The sequence below is a fragment of the Centropristis striata genome, chromosome 23, assembly GCF_030273125.1.
Source record: "Centropristis striata isolate RG_2023a ecotype Rhode Island chromosome 23, C.striata_1.0, whole genome shotgun sequence".
NCBI lineage: Eukaryota > Metazoa > Chordata > Actinopteri > Perciformes > Serranidae > Centropristis > Centropristis striata.
Window position 1 is genome coordinate 17,977,918 of NC_081539.1, and position 22,772 is coordinate 18,000,689.

Consider the following 22,772-nt stretch of genomic DNA (forward strand, 5'->3'; position numbering starts at 1 on the left):
CATGTGGAGGAGGAAAACAGGTACGTATGAAAGAAGAGGGGTGATAAGAAGAGGGCAAACTGGAGGAGAGAGAAAAAAAAGAAAAGGAAAATGTCTGTCTTACTAAAATAAATGGCCTGTTTTCATGAGATGAGCAATGCCGGCATAAAGACAATGCTTTTCAGGGAGGCTAGGAAATAAGAAAGCGAGAACATGAAAATGGGAACTTGGAGAGGGTGAGAATAACACAAAGCGAAGAGAAGGGGAAGGAAGGGCATGAGATGAGAATATAGGAAGGGAGGGATGCTGCTGACAGGGGAGAGAAGCTGAAAAAGGAAGTTAATTAGCTGAAAAGGGAGGGAGGAAGAAGAGAAGAGCGAGAGCGAATGCCTGGACTGAGCATCAGCAGAAGAGAAAATGAAGAACCTATGGGTTATATTTGCACGGTGCCAACCCTGTATATGAAGCTTACATAACACTTTGCGTTATCCAGGTTCCCTCACATCCTCTTTGTAGCAGTTTAACCGTAAACATTTTAGCGTATTAATTAAACTGACATCACAATCGAACAGCCACCTACAACTGTCTGAGGAAAAGAGGTGATGGTGTTAAGATGCAGAGGAAAAACAATACGTAAAATGCAAGAGATGAGGCCAGGGTGTGAACAAGAGCATGCGAAGGTATGAGCAGATGTGGGAGTGATGCAACACAGAGGACATACATGCGGGAAGAGAGCGCGGAAGAGAGAGAGAGAGAGAGAGACATGGAACACAAGTGACACAGCGAGACACAAACTGACAGGTAGTAAAAGCCAGAGAGCAAAGCAAATGCTGGCAGGGAAAATACGCTCGAGGCTAACCGAGGGATTTGGGCAGCAGGTTCTTGATGAACTCAGCATGATCCCCGACATGCAGCACGCTGTAGACACTGGTGTTCATCAGCTCCTCCTGGTTGTAGCGCAAGTACTGGGTCACATTCTCAGACACGAACACGATGTTACCCTCCATGTTAACCACAAAGAAGAAGCCGTCCAGGGCCTGGGGGGGTGAAAGAGAGAAATAACAGAGAAGTTCAGTACAGGCAAGTTTGTTTATTGATTTTTTTTTTTACACTGACAGTGAAATGGAGCAAAAGTTGGAGAGTAAAAATATGTTTTTACTCTTACCTGTATTTATTCTGCTAATAAAAATAGCTAAGTAGGTTATTAACCCTCTGAACCACACAAGCTGCCAACTGGTTTGTAGGGATGTTTCCTTTATTCATCATAGCCAGAAATTGTAAAATCAGAAATTACTTTTGGATATTCAAATTTTGGACAGTCAAAATCATTTTTTTTCTAAATGTCTCATTGAACATCTTGCCAAAAATATATATAAAAAAGCATTAAACTCTGCGCTCCTCAGTGTAATTAGGAAGCCATGAATGACTCTGCTGAGACAGTTCCCTATTGTTAACCTATTTTCCTCAGTGATGTGCCACTTGTGCCTCTTGTACCCGAGTTGGGGTTTCTGTGCATCAGCTGGCATGCACGTAACGGCACTGAAACTAAAATTTTGGCAGGTTTTGTAAATATTCAGCTCATCTACATCGTGCCTGAATAAAGGCAATTAGTGCAGTGTGTGCCAGGCACATCCATCACTCCTGCAGATGCTCATCATTGGTGTGGCTGATAGAAGATAGAAAACAGGATAAAAGCATGTGCCTGCAGAGATAGGAGGATATGACGGAGGGAGTTAATTGAAAGAATACAGCCCCAGGTCAGCCATTACACACAAGATGGCGACAATTAGGCCATCAAATCACCCAGAGCCCTTAAAAGGGAATTCTGGTGGTTGTAAAGCTGTAAAGTGTAGTGTCAAGATAAGAGACAAGGGACTCCTGCCAAGGTGTCTGCTTCTCACCTCTGCTGGAATAATCACTACATATACAGTTTACATTAGGTTACCTCGCCCTTCCCCAGATACAGCACCCTGTTTGCACTGTAATCAACTGTCTGTCTCTGTAACTACGCTGCATTACATACCTGCAATCAATCACTGGGCTCAATTTTTGGGGTGAAGTCACACATCCCATGATGCTACATATGATCACACTGGGACAGAAGTTTTCCCTCGCATGCATTAACACAGCACGAGCTGAAAATAGACTTAAGGAGATCTCATCTATCACTGCGTGAAGCGGAGCGGTTCCAAAACGCAACATGGTTGTGTAAGTCCGCCCTGTGTGAAGAAAGGCCACGTACTGGACAAATAGGGCAAACAGAAACAGAGCAAACACTCTTTGGTGCCAACTCTTGCCTTCTTCCAGGCACACTCTTGAATAATGCTGTTAGCCAATACCTTCATTTATAATGCCCTGATTAAATATACTCTGTAGAGGTGACTAAAGCTGATACAAATGGAATACACTCTAAATAAATACACTCTGAGGCACCATACTCTCTATGCTCCATTTTGCACCTCCCCTATTTGTCTTGATATATGACTCTATATTCCTTAACCTCCCACAGCAATGTACAATAGGTAGTGAATTGTTATAGCGTAGGAAATGGGGTCTGGTCAACTCCCCTCTCCCCTCTGGGTGTTACTGTTATTTATGATATGATACTGCTGCTTTGCAAACGAGGTCTCTCTTCACATAAATCCTTGCTAAACACGCTGTATTTGATGAGAAAGCATTACTGTCCTGCGAAAAACTATCCAAACAGGTCTATTGTAGGGATTTGTATTGATCTTAAGTACTTTTTTAGTGCAGACAGAAATGTGTTAAATTACTGAGAATTAAAAGCTGTCAAGTACCTAAATCTGGCATCAAATGTCTGGATAGATTTGTTCTAATTTAGTTATTCCATAATGACATACTTACAGATTTCAATAGTAGTTTTGACAATTTTAGGCTGTATTTTCAAGGCAAAGTTCTCATACGTGTGATTGAACAATATTTGCTAGAGGGGCATAAATAACTGTTAATGTTGTTAATGAACAGTGTTTTTCCTATAGATTAAAAATGATTAAATAAATGTTTGGTATCATATAGGGACTAGTATAGAAAGATTTTATTGCCCTCGTCTCTTCTATTCTCTGGCGATGTCGTCACACCTAACAACAGCAACCATACGGAGCAATCTCCCAGGAATGCAGACTACATGCCACAGCAGTCATGTGATAGAAAAAGACTTGCCCCCAGAGGGTTAAAACAACAGTACATTAATGTTTTTTCACGGCCTTCTCCGTCTTCCTGCGCTCCTATGAGAGTGGGCAGCGGAGAGCCCTGGAGGAGGGTCACGGGGCGCGTGGGTGCATTTCCTGCCGACAGCCATTCTCCTCAGAGCATCCTGTAATGAGCCCGCGCTGGCGGACGGGGACGCGGCTAGAGCGAAGCGGGTGTGAATGGCCGATCGCTGTGTTTTGGGGCTGCTGACAGATGGGAAAGCATGCAGGCTGCACTGGGCTATATTTAGCCGCGAGTTAGTATTCAGTCGATTCAGTGACGCTGGACCAGGAGAGCTATAAATATTCCATGACAGGACAGATCTAGAGGCAAATGAAGAGAAGATGGGAAGGGAGAGAGAGAAAAGAGAACTGAACAAGTCAGAGAGAGAAAGGGAGGGAGGAAGTGAGTGAGAGGAGAGGCTCAATGGACTGATTCATTCGCAGGCTGTTGCTTTCTTTCCCATTATACGTAAGCACTTCAGTGGCCCTCCACAGGACAACGAGGCCATTGCTCCGCTTGGTGATTTACAGCCAATCCGGGGCAGATACAAGATGCTGGCAGCTTTTACTCCACACAGCTACACTCATACACAACCACTACTGACCCATTTGGGATTGTTCTCCGTGGATAGCACTCTTCATTATATAGCAATCATGATTTAAAGAGGACCCTACATGAGTGTGAGTATGAGTGTTCAGTGTGCGGGATCTCGATAAGACACGATGAATAAGCAAGAACGCCCTCTACCCACCTCCAGCATCATTGGTCCCAAGGCATCTTTGTCAATCACACTTTGGCCTGTTGATGAGACATCAGCCTTCTGTACCTCCTCCTCATTTGCTGCTGCAGCTTTTTCTGTTGACAAGGAAGTCAGTGACAAAAGTTTAGAGGCAGAAACTAAACAAAAGTGATTCAAGAGAACATGGATCCCTGATTTATTAATTTGATTAAAACATTTCTTGTGGTTATAATAAAAAAAGAGATTCTGTTGGTATTCTGTAAAGAGGGGGGAAAACAACGAGAGAAACAAGTTTTTACTTTTGCCCTGTAATTGACCCACATACTTTAAAAAGAGGTCACCTGTTGACAAGACTTTAAACAAGTATCTTTCCGGCGACAAAGCAAACACATTTTGTCCCTTTGTCATAACATGTTGCCATGGCTCAAACCCAAGCACTGCAGAGCAAGCAGAGCGAAAGGTTGCTGTAAATGACTGTGTCAGAGAGCATGCAGCTGCCACGCTGGTGGCAGCCGCTGGACGGATTGCATTGTCATGTGTAAAAAAAGAAAAAAGGAAAAGAAGGGGGGCTATTATGGAAACACTGACAGTGTGTAAACAACTCATGTTCCCAATAGAGCATTAAGTTGTTACTCTGTGGTCAATTGACAATGGCAGGCTTTAAATTAAAATTAACTCAAATATTTTAACTGATATAAATTATATGATAAGAGTCTTGAAGGAATAACTATGTTTAAGTTTATTATGAATTTAGCAGATAAAAAGGATAAACTAAAGCATTAAAAAAATAAGCTTGTTTTTTATTTTTATTTTATTTGATGCAAATAAACAACTTCCAGAAATAAACTAATTATAGGATGAAATAGTTGTTTTTAATATACCTAGACAATATATTTCTCAACAAAACACTGGTTAAACTTCTTAACCCCAAAACCCACAGCCACCGGTTTGAAAACCAAAATACCAGTAAGGAAGCATATGATGTAACATTTGATAAAGCAAAATCAGGCAATATCGTCTACCCTTCTGTTAGTAAAAGTAACTAAAATAAAGTTTAAAATTGTGACATTTCATCAAAATCACTTCATCCTACATGTCTAATTCAAAAAATCCACAAGATAAACTGTCTGCACTTATCAGATACTGAAAAAAACATTGAACTCTGTGCTTCTCAGCACAACTGGGAAACCATGACCAAGACCCAAAGTCATGTGACAAAAATTGAGTGAAACCTCTACTGAACTGCAGACTGTTTACACAGAGCAGAGAGGAGAGGAAGATAGATTGTGAAAGAGTAAATAGTTTAGTATGTGTAGCATGTAGAGCACATATTTCCCCCTCCCCCCAATACTGGTAACACTTGTGGAAACTTGGAAAATGTTGCGTATATAAAAATCCATTGTTCCCCAAATTTAGTAAAATAACATCAATACATTTAACATGTATTTTTTTCATTATCTGTGATTTATGGCATCATAACTTTGTTATACTGCACAAAAGACATTTTTTTTATTATCCGTACTTCTAGCTATGATTGTTCTGTTTCCATAGAGGTGTAGGATTGTGGGGAAAATAAGGCCACAGTGAGTAAATTGTGACAGGAGCAAAAAAAAATAAAAAAATAAAATACACTGAAACTGCGGTAGGTAATATCTTCAAGCTGGTTTTGAACCGTTCTTATGGAAGCACCTTTTACTTTGAAAACCTCTTCAGCATTTAGCCAGGGTTGGCCCTTCTGTTCATATAGACTGTCTTTCTCAAATAACGTAGCTGGCCGTGTCTCCTTGAGACCGCATACTCCTACTGGATTCCTAAGTATGGATATACAGAGCATGACTTGTTGCACGTACAGGTACTTATGGTCTGTAACATTACCAAACTGGACCAAAACACAATTACATTAATTTTCCTCGCTTCACAATGATGTTTAGCCACAGCACCTTTGAATACACTTCACAATAGAGTGAAACAAACCTTTTACTGTAATGAATACGTGATTTAGTTAGGAGTGAAAATCAGAGGGTCTGTGAGCTCCTGTACCTGCATTATGGGGCTGTGCATTTGTCCATGTGAGTGATCGGGTTAATAACCATGCAGAGAAGCCTTATGTTCGGAGCGTAGGCTGCCCTACTTTTGGAGATGATGATGAGAGGCGGAATATGAGTGGGCTGTTGGGGGGGACACATTTAACTGTCGCACCATGCCAAGAAGAGGGCTGACCATATGGTGAGAGAATGTTGTGGTGAAAAGCAAACAAAATCACGTCCTTCCTCCTTTTTTTTTCGGGGGGTGTGGATGTGTGAACGCTGACACAAATGCAGGTTTTCCTATGCTCTGTGGGCTCGTGCAACACCGCGCAGACCCACATTCATCTCTTTCAGCATTAATGATGTGTGCATCAGCAGGACCTCTCCAGGCCCAGCGGGGCCCAGTATACCAGCACAGCTGCCCTGGGTACAGACCCATCACTCAGTGTCAGTGCAGCCCTCACCGGCTCGCCATCCGTCTGCAGAACTGTGCCACAGATAGAGGGAGGAACTGAATTTTTAGTAAGGGTCACGTCTGGTAATACCTGCTACATGATCTATTTGCCATATTATCTATTCTTCTTGTATTTTAGTATATAGGGGAATTCTTCACATATGCAAAATAATACTAAACGTGGCTGCAGCTGAGCAGCTACTGTATGTGCCAGCCTTCAGCCAATGAAAGCTGCTCTTTACTGTGCTGGCACGAGCGAGCAGTTAAGAGTGTAAAGGAAGCTGTAAAACTCTTGGCTATGCCCTTAATTTATAAGCGCTATAAAGATATCATAACTCAACATATTGTCTATTAAGATGCAACAAGCTGGAAATTGAAATAAAACCAAGCCTATGCAAGGCACATGACTCCACCCTCATTTCAATTAGAGGAAATATATGCAGACAGCATGAGAGGAGCAAACAGAGATAAATTAAAAGCTTTCAGTAGGAGGCCACTTTTTCAAAGGCCACTTCACTTCACTGCAGGGCTGTGACACCCATCACTAAGAGTATTAAGTCACATTACTGTAATTTAATACATTCAGTAACGTCACCTTAAAGCGAGAATATCTTTTACACAGTAATGATGCTCTTAGACAGGGGGGAAACAATAACAGGCCTATAGAATGGGACAACAGTACTAAGCAGATGGTGGATGAGGTGCAATGAAAAGAACAAATGGTGGCGGGAGAATGATGTAACATCTACTTTGAGCATCTAAATGAGCTTTCAGTGCGTCCCTGGTTCAACAACAAGTGCAACAAGAAAAATGAAATGACGCCCCTCTGAACTGTAGAAGAAGAAGTGCAGGAGCTTTTCATGTTTGCTATAAAAAAAAAGTGTCTCCTATTGGCCACTGAGGTCTGGAGAGCAAAGCAGAAAAGCAAGGAGTGTTTAGCCCTTCCCTCAGTGGTTGCTGTACAAACACAATTATGCCTTCAGACGCAGGCAGGGGGATGTCACTCTAGCCTGGCGTAAAAAAGAAAAATTGAAGACGAGGAAAGGAAGAGTTGGAGGGAGGAAGGGAGGGGGCAGCATGGAATAAGACAGCTGAGTGGAGGAGGGACGGACAGACGGTAGCCAGAGTTTGTGTGTGATTTTTGCATCACATTGCTCAGCATTACATAACGCCTGGCTCTGTGAGTCACATAAAACAAGATGACATCATCAGCCGGTCTGATTCATCTATACCTCGTGTGGGCCACTCTTTGTCTACCAGTCACTCAGCTGCTTTTTTCTTGTGTGCATGGTGCGAGCTTATTCACAATTTAGTACTGGCCTTAATGTTTGCCGAAGAAAAGCTCTTTTTTTTTGCTATGATTGGACAAATAAGAAGGAAAACAAGAGCCTTCATTGATCTTGGGTCTGGTAAATCAAACAGGGAAAAAAGCTAAAAGACAGACCTCGACTAATTGCTTAAGATTACTAAAAAGGAGAAGCTGGCAAGTACATCTGTACAGGCTGATCCATTTGCCTGATGTTCTGGCTCGGGATGGAAGTGGGAAAGACCGGCAGCCAAAAACAAAAAAAAACAAAAAAAAAGTGCTCTGGTTCATCCACATTATATGATGTAAGTGATGGAGGGAACATTAAATCAATTGTCCTGCCCTTTAATAACAACATCAATTATTGTGTGGAGCAGATCCCAAACTATAATATTTACACCATCAACACTGACACTTCTGCCAGCACAGTACTACCTGTGGCACTTGTGGTTATACTGAGTCCTTAAACCACAACCACATCCTAAGCATACTCATATTATTGCAGCACTGTATTCACAGCATAAATAGCTTCAATTCGAACCAGTGTTAGATCCATTTGCAGCTATTCATTTAGGCTACCCTTGGTGTAGTTGTAGTGGAGAAAAAGACTGTAGATTAACAGATATTGTGAAATAAATGCTTCAGAAAAAATAGCACTCAGTGTTCCTTTCACTGTTGTACTTTGGGACCTATCACCCTCACCAGTAGTTGTTCTACGTGTCAAAAATCATTACAGGTCGTACCTTGCTCCTTTATTTGTCTGATCTGCTTCACAGTTTCTTTCAGGATTGCACATTTGTCAGGCTTGACATTGAAGTTGTCGATGTCGTTGAAGTTGGCGAAGATCAGCTCGGCAAGCTCTTCGATGTATTTGTTCTCGTGCTCGCGGTTGCGCTTCTCGTTGCTCCGCTTTGGACTACAGAGACAAAGAGAAGACTGGGGGTGAGAAAATGCAATAGAGACGGTAGCAGCGGGGGGTATAAAAAGCGTGGAAAAGAGGTTAGAGTGTGGGTAAATGTATGTATGGAAAGAACAATTCTAAAGAAAAAGAATCATTGGGGAGGTAAGAAAAAAATCTGGAGCAGGGCAGAGAAGAAGATCCATCTACAAAACTACTAGGGATGAGTGTTCACACACATTTTTGGAGATGACTGAAGAGCCATCTCATTTTCATAGCTGCCAAATGACAGTGCACAACATCTCCTGCAAACCTTGGCATGGAGGAGAGTCAGAGGAGGGATAAAGGCTAGGGTCAATTACTCTCCATATGGCTTGAAATATATCTCTAGGCCTCTTTACTGTGCCAACGTGGAGCACTGCATCAATAAAGAAAACCCTCATTCTTGAGTGCTTGTCGGCAGATAAATTATGCAGATTTATTGTACAGACTTCAACAGTGCCTCTGGGTTATCTGCCACACTAGCATGCAGCCGTTCTTGGTAACTACTAGGATGTTGCTGTACAGTAACCGTGGTGTTTTATAAGTGGCTGGAGCATGAACTCTGACATCACCCTTGTTTAATGGGTAATAGATGGTTTGGTAATGAGCAATTTTGCAAAGCGGTGGCCAATGTTGCTGACCACATACTTGGGATGAAGAGGCTGACTCTGGATCTGCTGCATTTCCCACATACTCTTCTCATCATTAAATAAAGTAGAAATGTCTCAATATCGGAGGAAATATACCTTACCTAGCTACAATTTTACGTCTTACCTGGGTCCAAGAAGTTCGGCAGAACATTCTTTGCGTTTTCGTGAGTCTGCCCTGGCAGGGTCAGATGGGTTTTCACCGACTCCACTCATCCTCAATGCATATCAGCGTCTGGAAGATGAACACAAAGAGGAAAAACTACATGAAATCACACATGTAACATCTGATTGATCGCCTACACACTCTCACTGCAGAATTATGCGGAAACCACTTATATACTGTGAGGTGTGTGAGCATGCCAACATGTGCATCTGAATACAACACACACATTCACACACACAATCCTGCGCTGGGGGCACAGGTTGATCCACTCCAGGAGAAATGAGTGAAAATGGAGCGGAGAAAGAGATTCAATCATTTCTCTCTGATGGTGCAGCTCTCCCCAGAGACACTGAAATGAGAACACGGCGCTTTGCCCACAGCACCAGACTGCACGCTCAACCATGTACCAAGAAAAGCCCATTCGTTACACGACACCAGGCTCAGGCAGCACACAGTATGAGCGGAGTGGGTTTAAAATCACAACATGTGTCCCTGTTTACCGAGTACCTCAGAGAACACTTTATATGTAATGGATTGTAAGTGTCAGTCAAAAATTAAATGTTACATTAATATCTTGTCTGCTGTTTTTGAAATCAAGCTACGAAGCATGAGATCTTAGTAAGTAAGAATTCATGTTGTGACTGTTTTGAGTGATACAAAGTGACAAGGCTGAGGGCTGTTTTCTGTCCCCCCCAAAACTATCTTGAGTTTTTTGCAATTTAATGCCATTAGATTACAGCATAAATTCATGTTGTGTTGATCTAAATCAACATAGAGATATCCACAACAACTTGAGAGCCTTTAGAGACGTGTCCCTCTGCAGATGTTGAGCATCCACATCAACATATATTTTATCCAGCTCCTCCTCTTACTGCGAGTCAGCACAGGCTGAACTTCATGCCACTTAATGAAAGACAATCAATTATTGATCAAAGTAATGTCTTATTAATTACCACCATCATCTGCACCAAAATCTGATGGTGGTTAATGGACTTGGATTTCAATATTTTTGCTGCATGGAAGATGTGAACGCTTGTCGTCTTCCAACGTGACATTTAAAAAATATATGCATGAAAATAAATTATTTTTGCAAGATAGGTGATCTGCAGTTTGTTTCTTTGAGAATGTTACGGAGGAAGAAGAAGAAAAGACAGACAGAGAAAAAAGAAGAGACCTAGAGAAAGAAAAAAGTTTTTTTTTTCTCCAGCACAGTGCACAGTGGTTAGGGCATGCTGTGTTGTGATACACTCTCAGCCACTCTAACCATGGAAACGGCTGTGACACACACCGCTCACTGCTCAGCCATTACATAAGGCATTACAGAGTACAGCACAGCACAATGTAGAGCAGGGAGGAATAGCATAGCTTAGCAGAAGCAGGCTAAACTAAAAAGGGAGCTAGTGACCATGCAAACTTGAGTCTGGCTCCCTCCTGGCCTGGAGTGACCTACTTTAAGCTAATGGTAGGGTCTGTGCTCAAATGGATGAAGTCAAAGCAGTGGTGATTGGCCAGAGAGGCAGAGGAGACTCTGAAGGGTAAAACACAGTCCCACCAATCTATGGACAAGTGACTTGAGGACCATAGGACTGTAAGACAAATGTCACCGTGTCCTTGCATTTTGCACTTTTAAATGCCATCAGGTAGTCTTTATGCAGTGGTGCGGTGCTGTCCACTGAAATTATACCAATCTCTCTAGCAGAGGTTATGTGCTTTTATTAATGACAACAGAAACAGGCCATTAAAACTCTCACAGCTAAGTGGCACTCTCCATTCCTATTGGTTGTGCCCGGGCTTTCCAGCAAGTTACCATGGGGATTCTAGATCTGATTGGTTGCGCTTGTCCCGCTGCGCCAGATTTGATTGGTTGCCTTCGTCTCCTTGACATGGCAGCAATGATGGGTCAGTGTTCGTTGAGACAAAAAAGAGAGACTGGAAGTACCAGGCACGTCCCAATGACACCAACACAGACAGTCAGACAGCCTGGCAAGAGGGCTGGCAGGCCAGTTTTGTTGCTGGGTTGTCCAATCTTCACATGGGCAGACTAGTGAGGGATCTCTAATCCTAGAGAATGCCCTGGATCTCTGGGCAGCTTTAAACAGCTGTTGGGCACTGGTGTTAGCGCTTACTGTACAGAGCTGAGTCAATTATCGACATTGGCCACTAGGGGAAGAGTTCCTTTTTGATCAGAGCTCAAGCCTTCAGGCCAGGGCTCTCACAGGCGACAGCAAGTCAGGAACTAACGCTTAAATTTCACGAAATGGTACGACACGGCTCTACTTAACTTAACTTGTTCTCTTTGCTCTCTTTGCTCAATAACTTTTTTTTCTTTAATTGACCCAGATAAAAAAAAAAAAAAAAAGGTCATGGCAGTTTCAAAAAGAGACATTATGTCGACCAGCTGAGAATCCTGCCTACCCTGAGGGGGTAGTTTCTGGAGAGGAAAGCAAAGTAGGGGAAAGGACCTGGTACTAAAAGTCGAGTCAAGTCACCATCAGTGAAAATAAGATTTAAGTGAATGGTACACAAGCACAATGCTTGTGATGTACGCGTTATCTTTAGCCACACCTTGTGCTACATTTGGTTTTACCTCTCCCATTAAATCTTACTACTTAAATTAACTGAAGTCTTTGTTGGTCTAACACAAATACTTGTTACCGATGAAATAATCTTCAATTTACTATGCAGCTGTCTGGTACACATTCGACCACACACACACACACACACACACACACACACACACACACACACACACACACACACACACACACACACAGTCATCAAAGACGTGATGTAATGTTCAGGATGATGATAATGGAGTTTGTGGTCACGTTTATGGCTCTTTTGCAGGTAGAGCTCAGAGCTTAGTCCATGATGATGCCTAACAATCCACCTTCAGTATGACACATGCATATAAATTATTCACTCACACTTAATGATTGAAAAAGAAAAAGCACAACAACCAATTTCACCTCTTTAAACTGAGCAATTTAAAGGGAAACAAAGAGCAACTTAAAGCTGTGTCTAACACGGCTGAGAGGTTGTGAAGACAACAGGACAACACAGTTTGTGCACCACTGCTTCTAATCCTCCTAAAATGTATTAAAAAGAAAATTTCTGATTTGAGAATTATGTACTGGAGCTGAAAACTTTGGCGTAGCTAAAAAAACATTTATAGTCAAGTGTCCTATTTAATTTACTGCAGATGACACAGTGATATTAAGGAAGGCACGTTACGAGGGAAAAACACTACAACAAGTGAAAAAGACATTAAAGACATTAAATTATTTAAAATTGCATCCACCGGTAGTGCTACACCTGTGCTGTGTGCAGATATCATTGACTCACTGCGATGTAGGGTAAGTGGGGGTTGGGTGAGTAACCTCATTATAAGTAGAACTGATTGGCATATTCTGGAGGGCACCTAGCAGATTTGCAGTTCATCAAGCTGTCAGCTCATTTAGTTCATTAGTATTGTAAGTTAAGACATATGGCCAATCAGTCACTGCAAGCTACCTTATGTTAGTCACAGACGGTGTGAAATCATTGTTCACACATGAATGAGAGCAATGAAGCTTTTAAATAAATACTCAAGCTAGAGTATTGAAGGGTACGGCCATAACGGACTTCCATTAGAGTAAGAAAGGGAAAAGGGAAAAAGTGGTTAGATCTATGAAATTTGGGGGAATATTTTTAAAAAAGTCTGACATCCCATGTGCCTATCTACTAGGGCTGGGCGATACATCGATGTAAAACATATATCGATATATTTTTAAATGCGATATGGAATTAGACCATATTCCATATATTGATAATATGGTTAAAAAATATGTTTTATATATAAATGCTGCCCTTACTAGAGTTCATCATATTTAGTTATTTTGTAATGTTTGTTATTCTTTAATATATATATTTTTATTTTTTTTAAATTTTTATTTATTATTATCTTATTTAAATGTGCACTTTAAGGAGCTTTGATTTAAAAAAAAAAAACTCCTGTTATACAGTATTTATGTTCACTTACATAAACGTTTCAATAAAACTACTTGTGACATGTCCTATTTGGCTTTGACTGGAAATTTTCTCTCACTTTGCGATACAAATATATATCGTATATCGATATAATATATCGGGACATGACTTTTGGTCCATATCGCCCAACCCTACTATCTACCATCTACAAACTGTAGATTGTATGTATGAACTGCTATCTACAGTCTGTGTGGCCAACTGCTTACTGTTGCGGGAAAAGCACTGATGATCATTGGGAAAGTACACTGAACAGTACAGTGAACTGAAGACCTGACTGGAAGTGACGCTGGGGTGTGGGGGGGGGGTCACAGATACCCGTTCATATACTTGTTTTGCTGCTTTGAAGTTGTGATGAGCTTAGGTTTCCAGTTACATAAGTGTAGTAAACACCTCTACCCACCGCCCCCTCTTCCCAACTCTCACGCTAACACACTTATCAGAGGGCAACCATAATTGTATATTTGTGTCATGACAGGTCAGCACTGCCAGTGTGAACTCAACACTTCATTACAGGTTTTCGTCTTCATCGTGGCCTAACTGTGTGACTGACTCACAGGGCTAAATGAAGGGTTGTATTAATAAACCACAACACTGCCACAGCAACATGACATTGATGATTTTCCAATATCTGAAGCTGTTAATTAGACAAATGCACCAGATGATACTTCAATATCAGGACATTATAATATGCTAAGAGATATGCAAAATATGAGACTGTAGCTGTGTATAACAACACAGTAATAAAGTAATAAACAGCTCATTTGAGGAAGCAAAAAGAAAAGAATACACACGGATAAAGGCGCAAGTCAAAGTTTGAAAAATCAATTGACTTTGAAAGCACTAGGTGCACTTGAGGGAGGTGATCATAGGTGTGTGTCATTGCTTATGTCTTAGGTGTCACAAAAGCAGACTCTCCAGACTGAGCTGGAGCCAACCAGTCTGGCTAGAGAGGAATGCAGAAACAACAAGGATCTGCTGCTGCTGCTGCTGCTACTGCTGCTGCTCAGAGACCTGGAGACGACAATGTTTCCTCCTGTCAAACTCAGCTGGTACAACCTGTACACGACATGCTGGATCAGACTGCAATAAATGCCTCCAAAGCACGACAAATTAAACCTGTAACGGCACCTGTGCAGCTGTAAGACTATTTGAAGTCCTTGACGTTTCACCTAACAGACGACACAAATCTAACGACATGCTGGCATGGTGCTATTGTGTGCAATGATTATTTGACTATTTGATTAGTCAATTGGCAGAAAAACAAATGTTAGAATATAGGATTTTTGAGACAGATACCTTTAGCTGAAATGAAAATAGGCAGCCACTTTTTGCACCAATGTTGTAATAATGTAATAATTGCCAACTCATTTTGGTATCAATGAATCGTTAGTCATTTTGTCATTTTAAAAAAAATAGTAGAAAATGCTGTTTTCGCCTTCTCGAATAAAATGATTTCCAGCTTTTCTGTTTTATATCATATTAAACTAAATATTTTGGGGTTTTGGACTGACAAAATAAAACATTTTAAGAGACCACCTTGGACTTTGAGAAAACCAGATGGAAACCAGATTTCACTATTATTATCTAAAATTTTATAGACCAAACAATTGATAAAATAACCATCAAATGAATCAGTAATGAAAAAATAAATCGCTGGTTGCAGCCCTACATTGGTTTAAATTAGATTTTTATAGTATGCCTAACAAAATTGCCAGAAAAAAAGCAAAACAAAAACACTGTACAGCTGTGACATCACTCCAACAATCATGTTTAACTGTTATTACTAGACAGTTTTCCTTCGACAAAATTCAGCTGCCATAACCACACAGAGTGAGCCGAGCTACATGCACATCACCAGAGGGGGGGCCTTCAAAAACACTGAATCACCCATTCCAGTCATAGTATGACAGCGGGGGGAAACGGATGAAGAGGGGGATGGGGGAATCGGTGCTGATTGCCAAGGGGAGAGGGCATGTGCCAGTGTGCCATTCCTGTAATCATGTGGGTTAGCAGGGCTTTGATTATAAAGACACACCCAGTGCTTCTGGAACTCAGAGAGTGCTGGGCATGACTGTGCATTAAACTGCATCAAAAGCTATTGGGGAAGTGTTTGAAGTCTACAGCACGATAATAATGAGGGCCCTGCCAGAAAATGCAAAAACCACATTCAGAACAATGGGCCTCATGCAAGAAAATGTTTAATTTCCTCTCTGAACTTTCTCTTATTTTGAAAATCTTACATCTTCTACTTTAAGTTATAAAGTAAAAAATGATTCAAAGTCCTGAAATATACACTCCATTAATGTAAAACTGCACATGAATCCTACAACAGGTCTGGACCACACTTGTGAATTATATTCCTTTATACAAGAAAATTGGTTAACGCGGCAAGTTCTCCTAAATCACTTACACAAGACACTTAAGAACAAATCTGTTCATACGAGTGGTTCTTGCATGAGGCCCAGTGTCTAGCTGGTGTGTAATCTGTCCTCACATGGCTTCTTGGCACAACAGGCCCCGAGAGAGAAATGGAGAACAAGAGCGCACCAATAAAGACTGCTTCTGGTGGGTTGCAGCATGAACCATTTATTTCCCCCAAACTGAAGAGGAAATCATGACAGGGGAGGGGCCCAGAGGATTTGCGTCTTCTCATTTTTCATCTCAATATTTGCAAGGGTGAGAAGAAGTGCTGAGAGGGCCAAAACACACAGAAACACGTTGGAACCATGTCAGATGGTATTAAAGACAAACATGTATTTAAAAACAATATCAGTTTCAACGGAACGTAACGTGGGTGGGGGTCTGCCGTGAACTCTGGCCTCGCTGACAGCTGCCGTTACCTTGAACCAGATGTTCTGATATTAGGTTTGGGTCAAGGGGAAGACATGGGGAGATGGAAGGAGGAATGTCGGATTGAAAGAGATTAAGAGCAATGTGAATTTGAAACCTTGAATCTTGGGTGAATTTAACAAGACTTGAGTGACTTGGAACATACGGAGAAATCAGATCAATGACAGGGAGCTAGCTAGGGAGAAAATGAGAGTGTAGAGACAGTAAAGGAAGACGGGGAAACAAAGGGAACAAAAATAGGTCATGGGCCTTTTTTTCATCGAGAAGGTTCACTGAGTGTATGACGCTGTGTTCCACAGACCTTGGATATTACTGTTCAGAGACTCTATAGTCATATAGTCTATATACATCAGTGCTAAAGCACAGAATTATTATACAAGTGCATATAGTTCTCTCTTCAAGCTCTCTATCGTTTGCCCACTTGTTTAAAAGTAAGCTACATGACATTTAAACCCCACAGTTATAAGATTACTCAGTACACAAAGCAAATCTATTTTATTCAAATGACACATGTCCAGGAAATCTGATAAAAACACACAAACAGACCGCTGTTGACGTAGAAAGAGGTATGCACTGTGTTTGCTACCAAGTCCGACTCATGAGCTTGCCCACTCTAGAATCACTGCAAGGTAATGGCTCTAAAGTGCCAGAGAGCAACCAAGTGCCAAGAGCGAGCCAGCCCCCACCCCCCATTTACTGAAAGCTGATCAGGCTCATGAATCTTTAACACTGGCAGTCACTTCAGGATGTCACAGGATGGGAAGGGGAGGGCTTTCTGTATAATAAGCACAGAATGCCGGGCTCTGGTTGTCAGACATAGGGGGGGTTCAAGGGATGGCGAAATTGATTAACTGGTATAAATAAGCACCTCTCCACAACAATCTAGTCAACAATTGATCTGTGGCTGAGAGCCCTGGCGAAGAGAAGATTCAGATGTCAAACCTGCCACATATTTATTTGCGCTGCTTTGATTATTGTACTGTGCTCTGGGTATCCCGGCTGCCAAACACCTCGCGCTGTGTTAACGGGGCTGAAAAATGAAGCCAACGCAGCCACCTGAGGCTGGGCTCGAAAGCGAGTCGATCAACTTCTTTGGCTGCATTAAAATAGCCGCCTTTACAGCTGAAGTAAATGTGTACAGCCTTGCAGAAAAAAACATTTTGGTCTTGATCGCTAATTTACCTGTTCATGATTACGGGGATTTTATATAACTCACCTGCTTATATTACATAAAGGTTAAAGTTATGCATAATTAAGGATGTGGCAGCTTTGAGTGACAGGCCGGTGCTGTCGCAGGTGGCATGTTTCAGCTACCCGGCTTCATTAAGCCTGCCTCAGCTCACCCTTGGTCCACCATTTTTGAATTGGGTAGAGTCATGCAGTCTTCTCTGCACAAAAACAGTCTCGATAATGATCCTCACACAAGGAGTCTATAGCTGCATTAAGAAAATAAATTAATCTAAAAAAATGGCTTTGGGGCTGAAATAGGAACACATAAATGTCTGTATTTTGTTTTTCAATGGATATTATACAAAACACTGCAGGTCACTATGGGAAATTGAATCAATGTTGCCGTTTTACTGCAGGTCATTTTAAGCTATGTGTGCACTGTAACAGCTATATTACGTAGAAAATATAAATATTTGAGACTCACACACACTACATTCGATGACTCATATTGAGGGCAAGAAAAAAAACACAAAAAAACGTGCAAACATTCAGAAACAGAGGGATAAATGTTCAGTACATTAATAAAACTACAGTCCATTTTAACTCACTGCAACCAAACTCATGCAAACTATTATTTCAAGTCCACTCAAATACAGTGTTGTAAGAACTGCTGGCACTGCAGTAATCCTAAAAGACCAATTCAAGCCAACACTATCTGCACTATAACCTGTAACGTAACACAACCTCATACAAAGAATGGTGGTTTTTAGAAGAGAGGGTTTCTTTCACACAAGATGGATGAACACTGCAGGCCAACGGGACTATTGGATGCAGCCCTCACTTTGACAAAGCGGTTGGATCTGAACGCTAGCAGGCACAAAGAAGGAAAGTGAAGCAAAAACTGTGTGGAAATGAGGCTGAGAATTAAGCAGACTTCCTCTCACACGGCGATATCCTAGTGTCTGGAAGGCCCTTAAACAAAAACATCGTTCAACACTGATTTCTGACCAGTCAACAAAGTTGTCACTATGTGGCTTATCTGATGGAAGTGGAAAAATGCCTGGAGGTTTTCATATCAAAACCACCATCTCTCTTCCAGCTAAAATCAGCTAAAAACAACCCAGAATACAAAGCATGTACAGACAGCACTTATCCCAGTTAAAAGCAAAGAAACAAGCCAATAAAACAACTGCTGCATGAGGGGCCATGTGGGATTGTTTTCATGGACACACATAAGAACAAACTTATCTTTTTTTTCTTGTTATTGTAACATTTCAGTTTCTCAGATTGGATGTTTGCATCATATGTACAATTGGTCATTTTATGCTTGGACCGAGTGCCTGACTGAGTGATTGCACAGTACAGTTGTGTAAAAGGAGAGTTGGCTGTGGCTCTGCTGCTCACCTTGGTTTCAGTCCAGAGAGTCCCTCAGGCCATTGCTGCAAGACGGGAATGCTAGGAAACCTTTAAGCATCATCCACGTCTCCCTGCTGAAAGAAATAACAGCAAAATTGTGATGTACAGCACAACTCTCATCACAAAAGGGAGAACAGAGTACAGTAAGTAAGGGAATGCCTTAAGATTGTACTGTGCAATATGCTGTGCCATTGTTGTACTAAAGGTTAACAGTTACATAATGACAAGTGAAGAAAAGTGTAATAAGGTTGCAACTAAAAATCTACAACGATAATGATTAAACAGTTGTCGCTCAACTAATGTATTCATTATTTTTTATTTACTATAAGACTATTTTGCTATTATTTTTATTTCTTAGCTTTTATTTACTGTTGCAATATAACAAAGCTTCAAAAGTCCACATTTTGAAAACAACAGCCCACAGTGAAGGTGCTCCTCACACACAGACTCTGACTGAGGGTAGGTACAGCCCTCCCCCATTGACGTCTCATCAGAAAAGCCAAAACAAAATACTACAAGAACTATTCAGACATGCATCCTTTTACCAGGATGATAAGGTGTGTTGGGGTGCCTGAACTCCGCAGACAGGGTTAAATACGGATTTGGATATGGCAATAGTGCGTATGGCAATTTCGATAGAAAATTAAAAAAAAAAAGACATTGATCAATTGCGCAGCCCTACTTCTCACCATGATTGTGCTGCTCCCATATTGGTGCAGGATGTATACATTTCAGTGAAATGTGACGGGAGCAAAAGACACCCTGAAATGGCCTGGGGCTCAGAGGGTTAATCTCCTGCTGTCCATGTTTTATCATTTATCTGCACAAAAAGCCAAATTACTGTAAACTCCTGCATTGAAATGGCACAAGAATCAGCATAGAAAAATTATTCAAAAACAACACTACAGCATGCATATTACAAATCATACTGGGAGTTCTCAGAGCCAAGCCCCACTGACTAATGTTTACTGACTCATTTCAATACACAGTTGAAATCAGCTAATTAGAAAGAAAACAGCACAAGATGATATACTTTGTATTATAAGTATGAGTGTAATCAAGCAACAAAGCTGAAAATTGTGCAACAAAATGCCAAACCTTTGTCAACCTTCCGATTTATATTAACCGTTATTTTCCTTCTAACTCGCAACAAGTCGTCTTATCTTGTGCCAAATGTTTGCATTAAGTTAGCATGGAGCTGCAAGTTAAGTGTCTACTGGGTCTTTTCATCTCCTTGGGGACCTTAAAGCCTATTACATTGTGAAAGACAGTGTGCCTTTTTTAATCACGGCACACAATTAATTAGACAGGAGAAAAGTTTCAATTTTAAATCATATTCCCATTTGGATAATTAGAAAATGCAACTGGTAACTCAAAAAAAAGGACTCTGCTAGGCTATTTGACTAATGTGGAAAAAGCAGCCAATGAAAGGCTTCTGTGGAAGAGCTTGTCTTGTAGTTCATGTAGAGTGATGGAGTGAGAGCCAGCCAGCCCCTCTTGGCCTGGGAGATTTCTCCCAAACACCTGCCAAGTGAGTCAGCTGAGGAATGCACTCACGTGATGTCATGTGCTGACATAACTGGCGAATAAACCGATTCTCCCATTGAACCCTGCGCAAGTCCATAGCTAGAAGCCATGCAAAAAGGTGATATTCAGTATCCTGAACGTCTGCACATGATACACTCAAACGGCCAAAATCTGTGATGAGTAAGGCAATGTACAGTTTAAACATGAAATACTGACAAAGACTCTTTCATTTGGATCTGTATAGGACTAAAAATAAAGTATAGTAAGTTTAAAATAGCTTGCATGTCTTGAATGCTACAGTCAATCATCTTTTTAATGACATTTCACAACTCTGAATTTCTTAACTCCACCTTCCTCTTTTTCCCTTTCCCTTTCTGTGTGGCTCTTAGTTCTCATCCTCTAGAGGAATTTCCTCTGAGCTTTAATGCTGTCACATGCTCAGTCTCAGTCCAGCCCTTGATCTGTGCACTGAGTGACAGAATAAGGCAGATTGTGAAAACACTCCATTGAGCCAGTTTAAGAGTAATCATTTTTATATCGTCAGACTGGATCAGAAAAATTCCAACTGATTGATTTTCACAATGAGATGAGTGTTTTCTCTGTTTATAAATCTAATTACTTTGAAGATCCACTTGAAGGGATAGTTGGAGTGGGGTTGTATGAGGTACTTGTCCATAATCAGTGTATTACCTTCACTAGATGGTGCTCATCAACACAGAAACTAAGTAATGTACTTCTGTGACCATGGGCAGCCGCAAAAAAGCTACATCAGTTTAAGAATATTCTATATTTGGAATATTTTCACCGCTTACCCTTGCTCTCAGACAGCCCTTTTTGATGGTAAAGTGAAGCCACCAGACTCCCTTGACAAAAACAGTATTTTTACCTTGCAGAACACAGGAGTTGCTGGTCTACTGCTGCTTCCATCGGTTAGTTTGTTGGTATTATTGTACAACTTTGGTGGGACCAAACTTTGAAACACTAAAGTCACACAATAAAACGAGCCAACTGACTGAGGCAGTGGTAGACCAGCAAGACGCTCCTTGTGCAAGGTAAGATAACTGTTTTTGTCAATGAAGTCTTGTGCTTTTGAAGAGGGTGATAGAATAACTTCAGTTCCCTCAGAGTAAACTTAAATGGGGCTGTCTGACAGCAAGCTAAAGCTGTAAAAAATACTCTAAATATAGAGTACCCTTAGAATGATATTGACTTTTTTGGGTGGGCTTTTAGGTGGTTCAGATACGATTTGCAGCTGCCCCTGTTCACAGCAGTACATTGCTTAGCTTCCATGCCAGTAGTGCTGCCTGCTTCTCCAAATTGGGGCATATTAAGTCTTCTCCATCTATTGTAGATAACACACTGACGATGTACAAGTACCTCATATAACCCCAAACTATCCCTTGAATGATTGTGATTTCCTTGCAGACAATTAATCAGCAGTGCAACTAGAAGAAATGAATTACAGATAGTTACCACGCAACACAGATAAATGCAGCAATACTGAGGCATCTGTACATCCAGCCACATCCATCATGTTTACTGCCTGCTGGTGTGGCCATCTGTGCTATAGATTCGCATGCTTTTATACACAAGTTTAATGCTCCATGTAAGTCAGTATGTTTACCCTATAAGACAGTGTGACATATTAGACCAGCTGAGCCATGCCAACACTGTGATATTAGGGTCGGGGAGCTGCTGGTGACATTAATGGTGTGATCCAAGACCAGTGGCCATTCTCACCAGAAGTATGCATGCACATATGCCTGCACGCAAGAGTGCAAATCATCTAGACACAGTGCAGCAGAAGACCTCTTCAGGGGAGACTTGAGGAGCTTTCAATGCTTGAAGGGCTTTCTACTTGGCACAGACGTGTTGAATGACACATTGTGTATCCTAAACAAAGACACACAACCCTGCCAAGACTGTCACGGAGCTTCAGCAACAACATTAATTGAGTTTCATGTTACCCAGAATAATGGTGTGACAAAATCAATAAAGCTTCTTGTGTAATAAAATGACGCCTGATTCCAAAATAAAAACTCAAAAAAGACAAAAATAGATGAAGCCAGAGAAATATACACAGTACAGACATACACCTTCAGAACCTTACACAGGGTCAGGGGAGTATTTAATTCAGCCAACACACTCGCAGTCCAACCATCTGTTGGTATTTAAAGGGAGGTCAAAGATCATCAGGTTAAAAGTTCAAGCTCCCCTTAAACAGAGTGCAGCCAATTAAACTGTAACTGGTTATAGGCAGCTTTATTGCGCAGCGCAAAACCGCACATTATCCTTAATATTTGTGACTA

The 22,772-nt window shown here is 41.2% G+C and overlaps 1 protein-coding gene across 3 annotated transcripts in view; it reads right to left on the reverse strand.

Annotated features, from left to right (window-relative positions):
- ncoa2 (nuclear receptor coactivator 2) overlaps positions 1 to 22,772 on the reverse strand; it is a 58,792-nt gene that overhangs the window by 24,168 nt on the left and 11,852 nt on the right. For all 3 annotated transcript variants that reach the window (XM_059326664.1, XM_059326662.1, XM_059326663.1), the window contains exons 2-6: positions 18,925 to 19,010; positions 9,433 to 9,540; positions 8,462 to 8,634; positions 3,944 to 4,047; positions 839 to 1,016 (exon numbers count right to left, since the gene is read on the reverse strand). In XM_059326664.1, coding sequence (XP_059182647.1) covers positions 839 to 1,016; positions 3,944 to 4,047; positions 8,462 to 8,634; positions 9,433 to 9,521 — 544 coding nt within the window. In that variant the 5' untranslated portion in view covers positions 9,522 to 9,540; positions 18,925 to 19,010. The remainder of the gene's footprint in view (positions 1 to 838; positions 1,017 to 3,943; positions 4,048 to 8,461; positions 8,635 to 9,432; positions 9,541 to 18,924; positions 19,011 to 22,772) is intronic.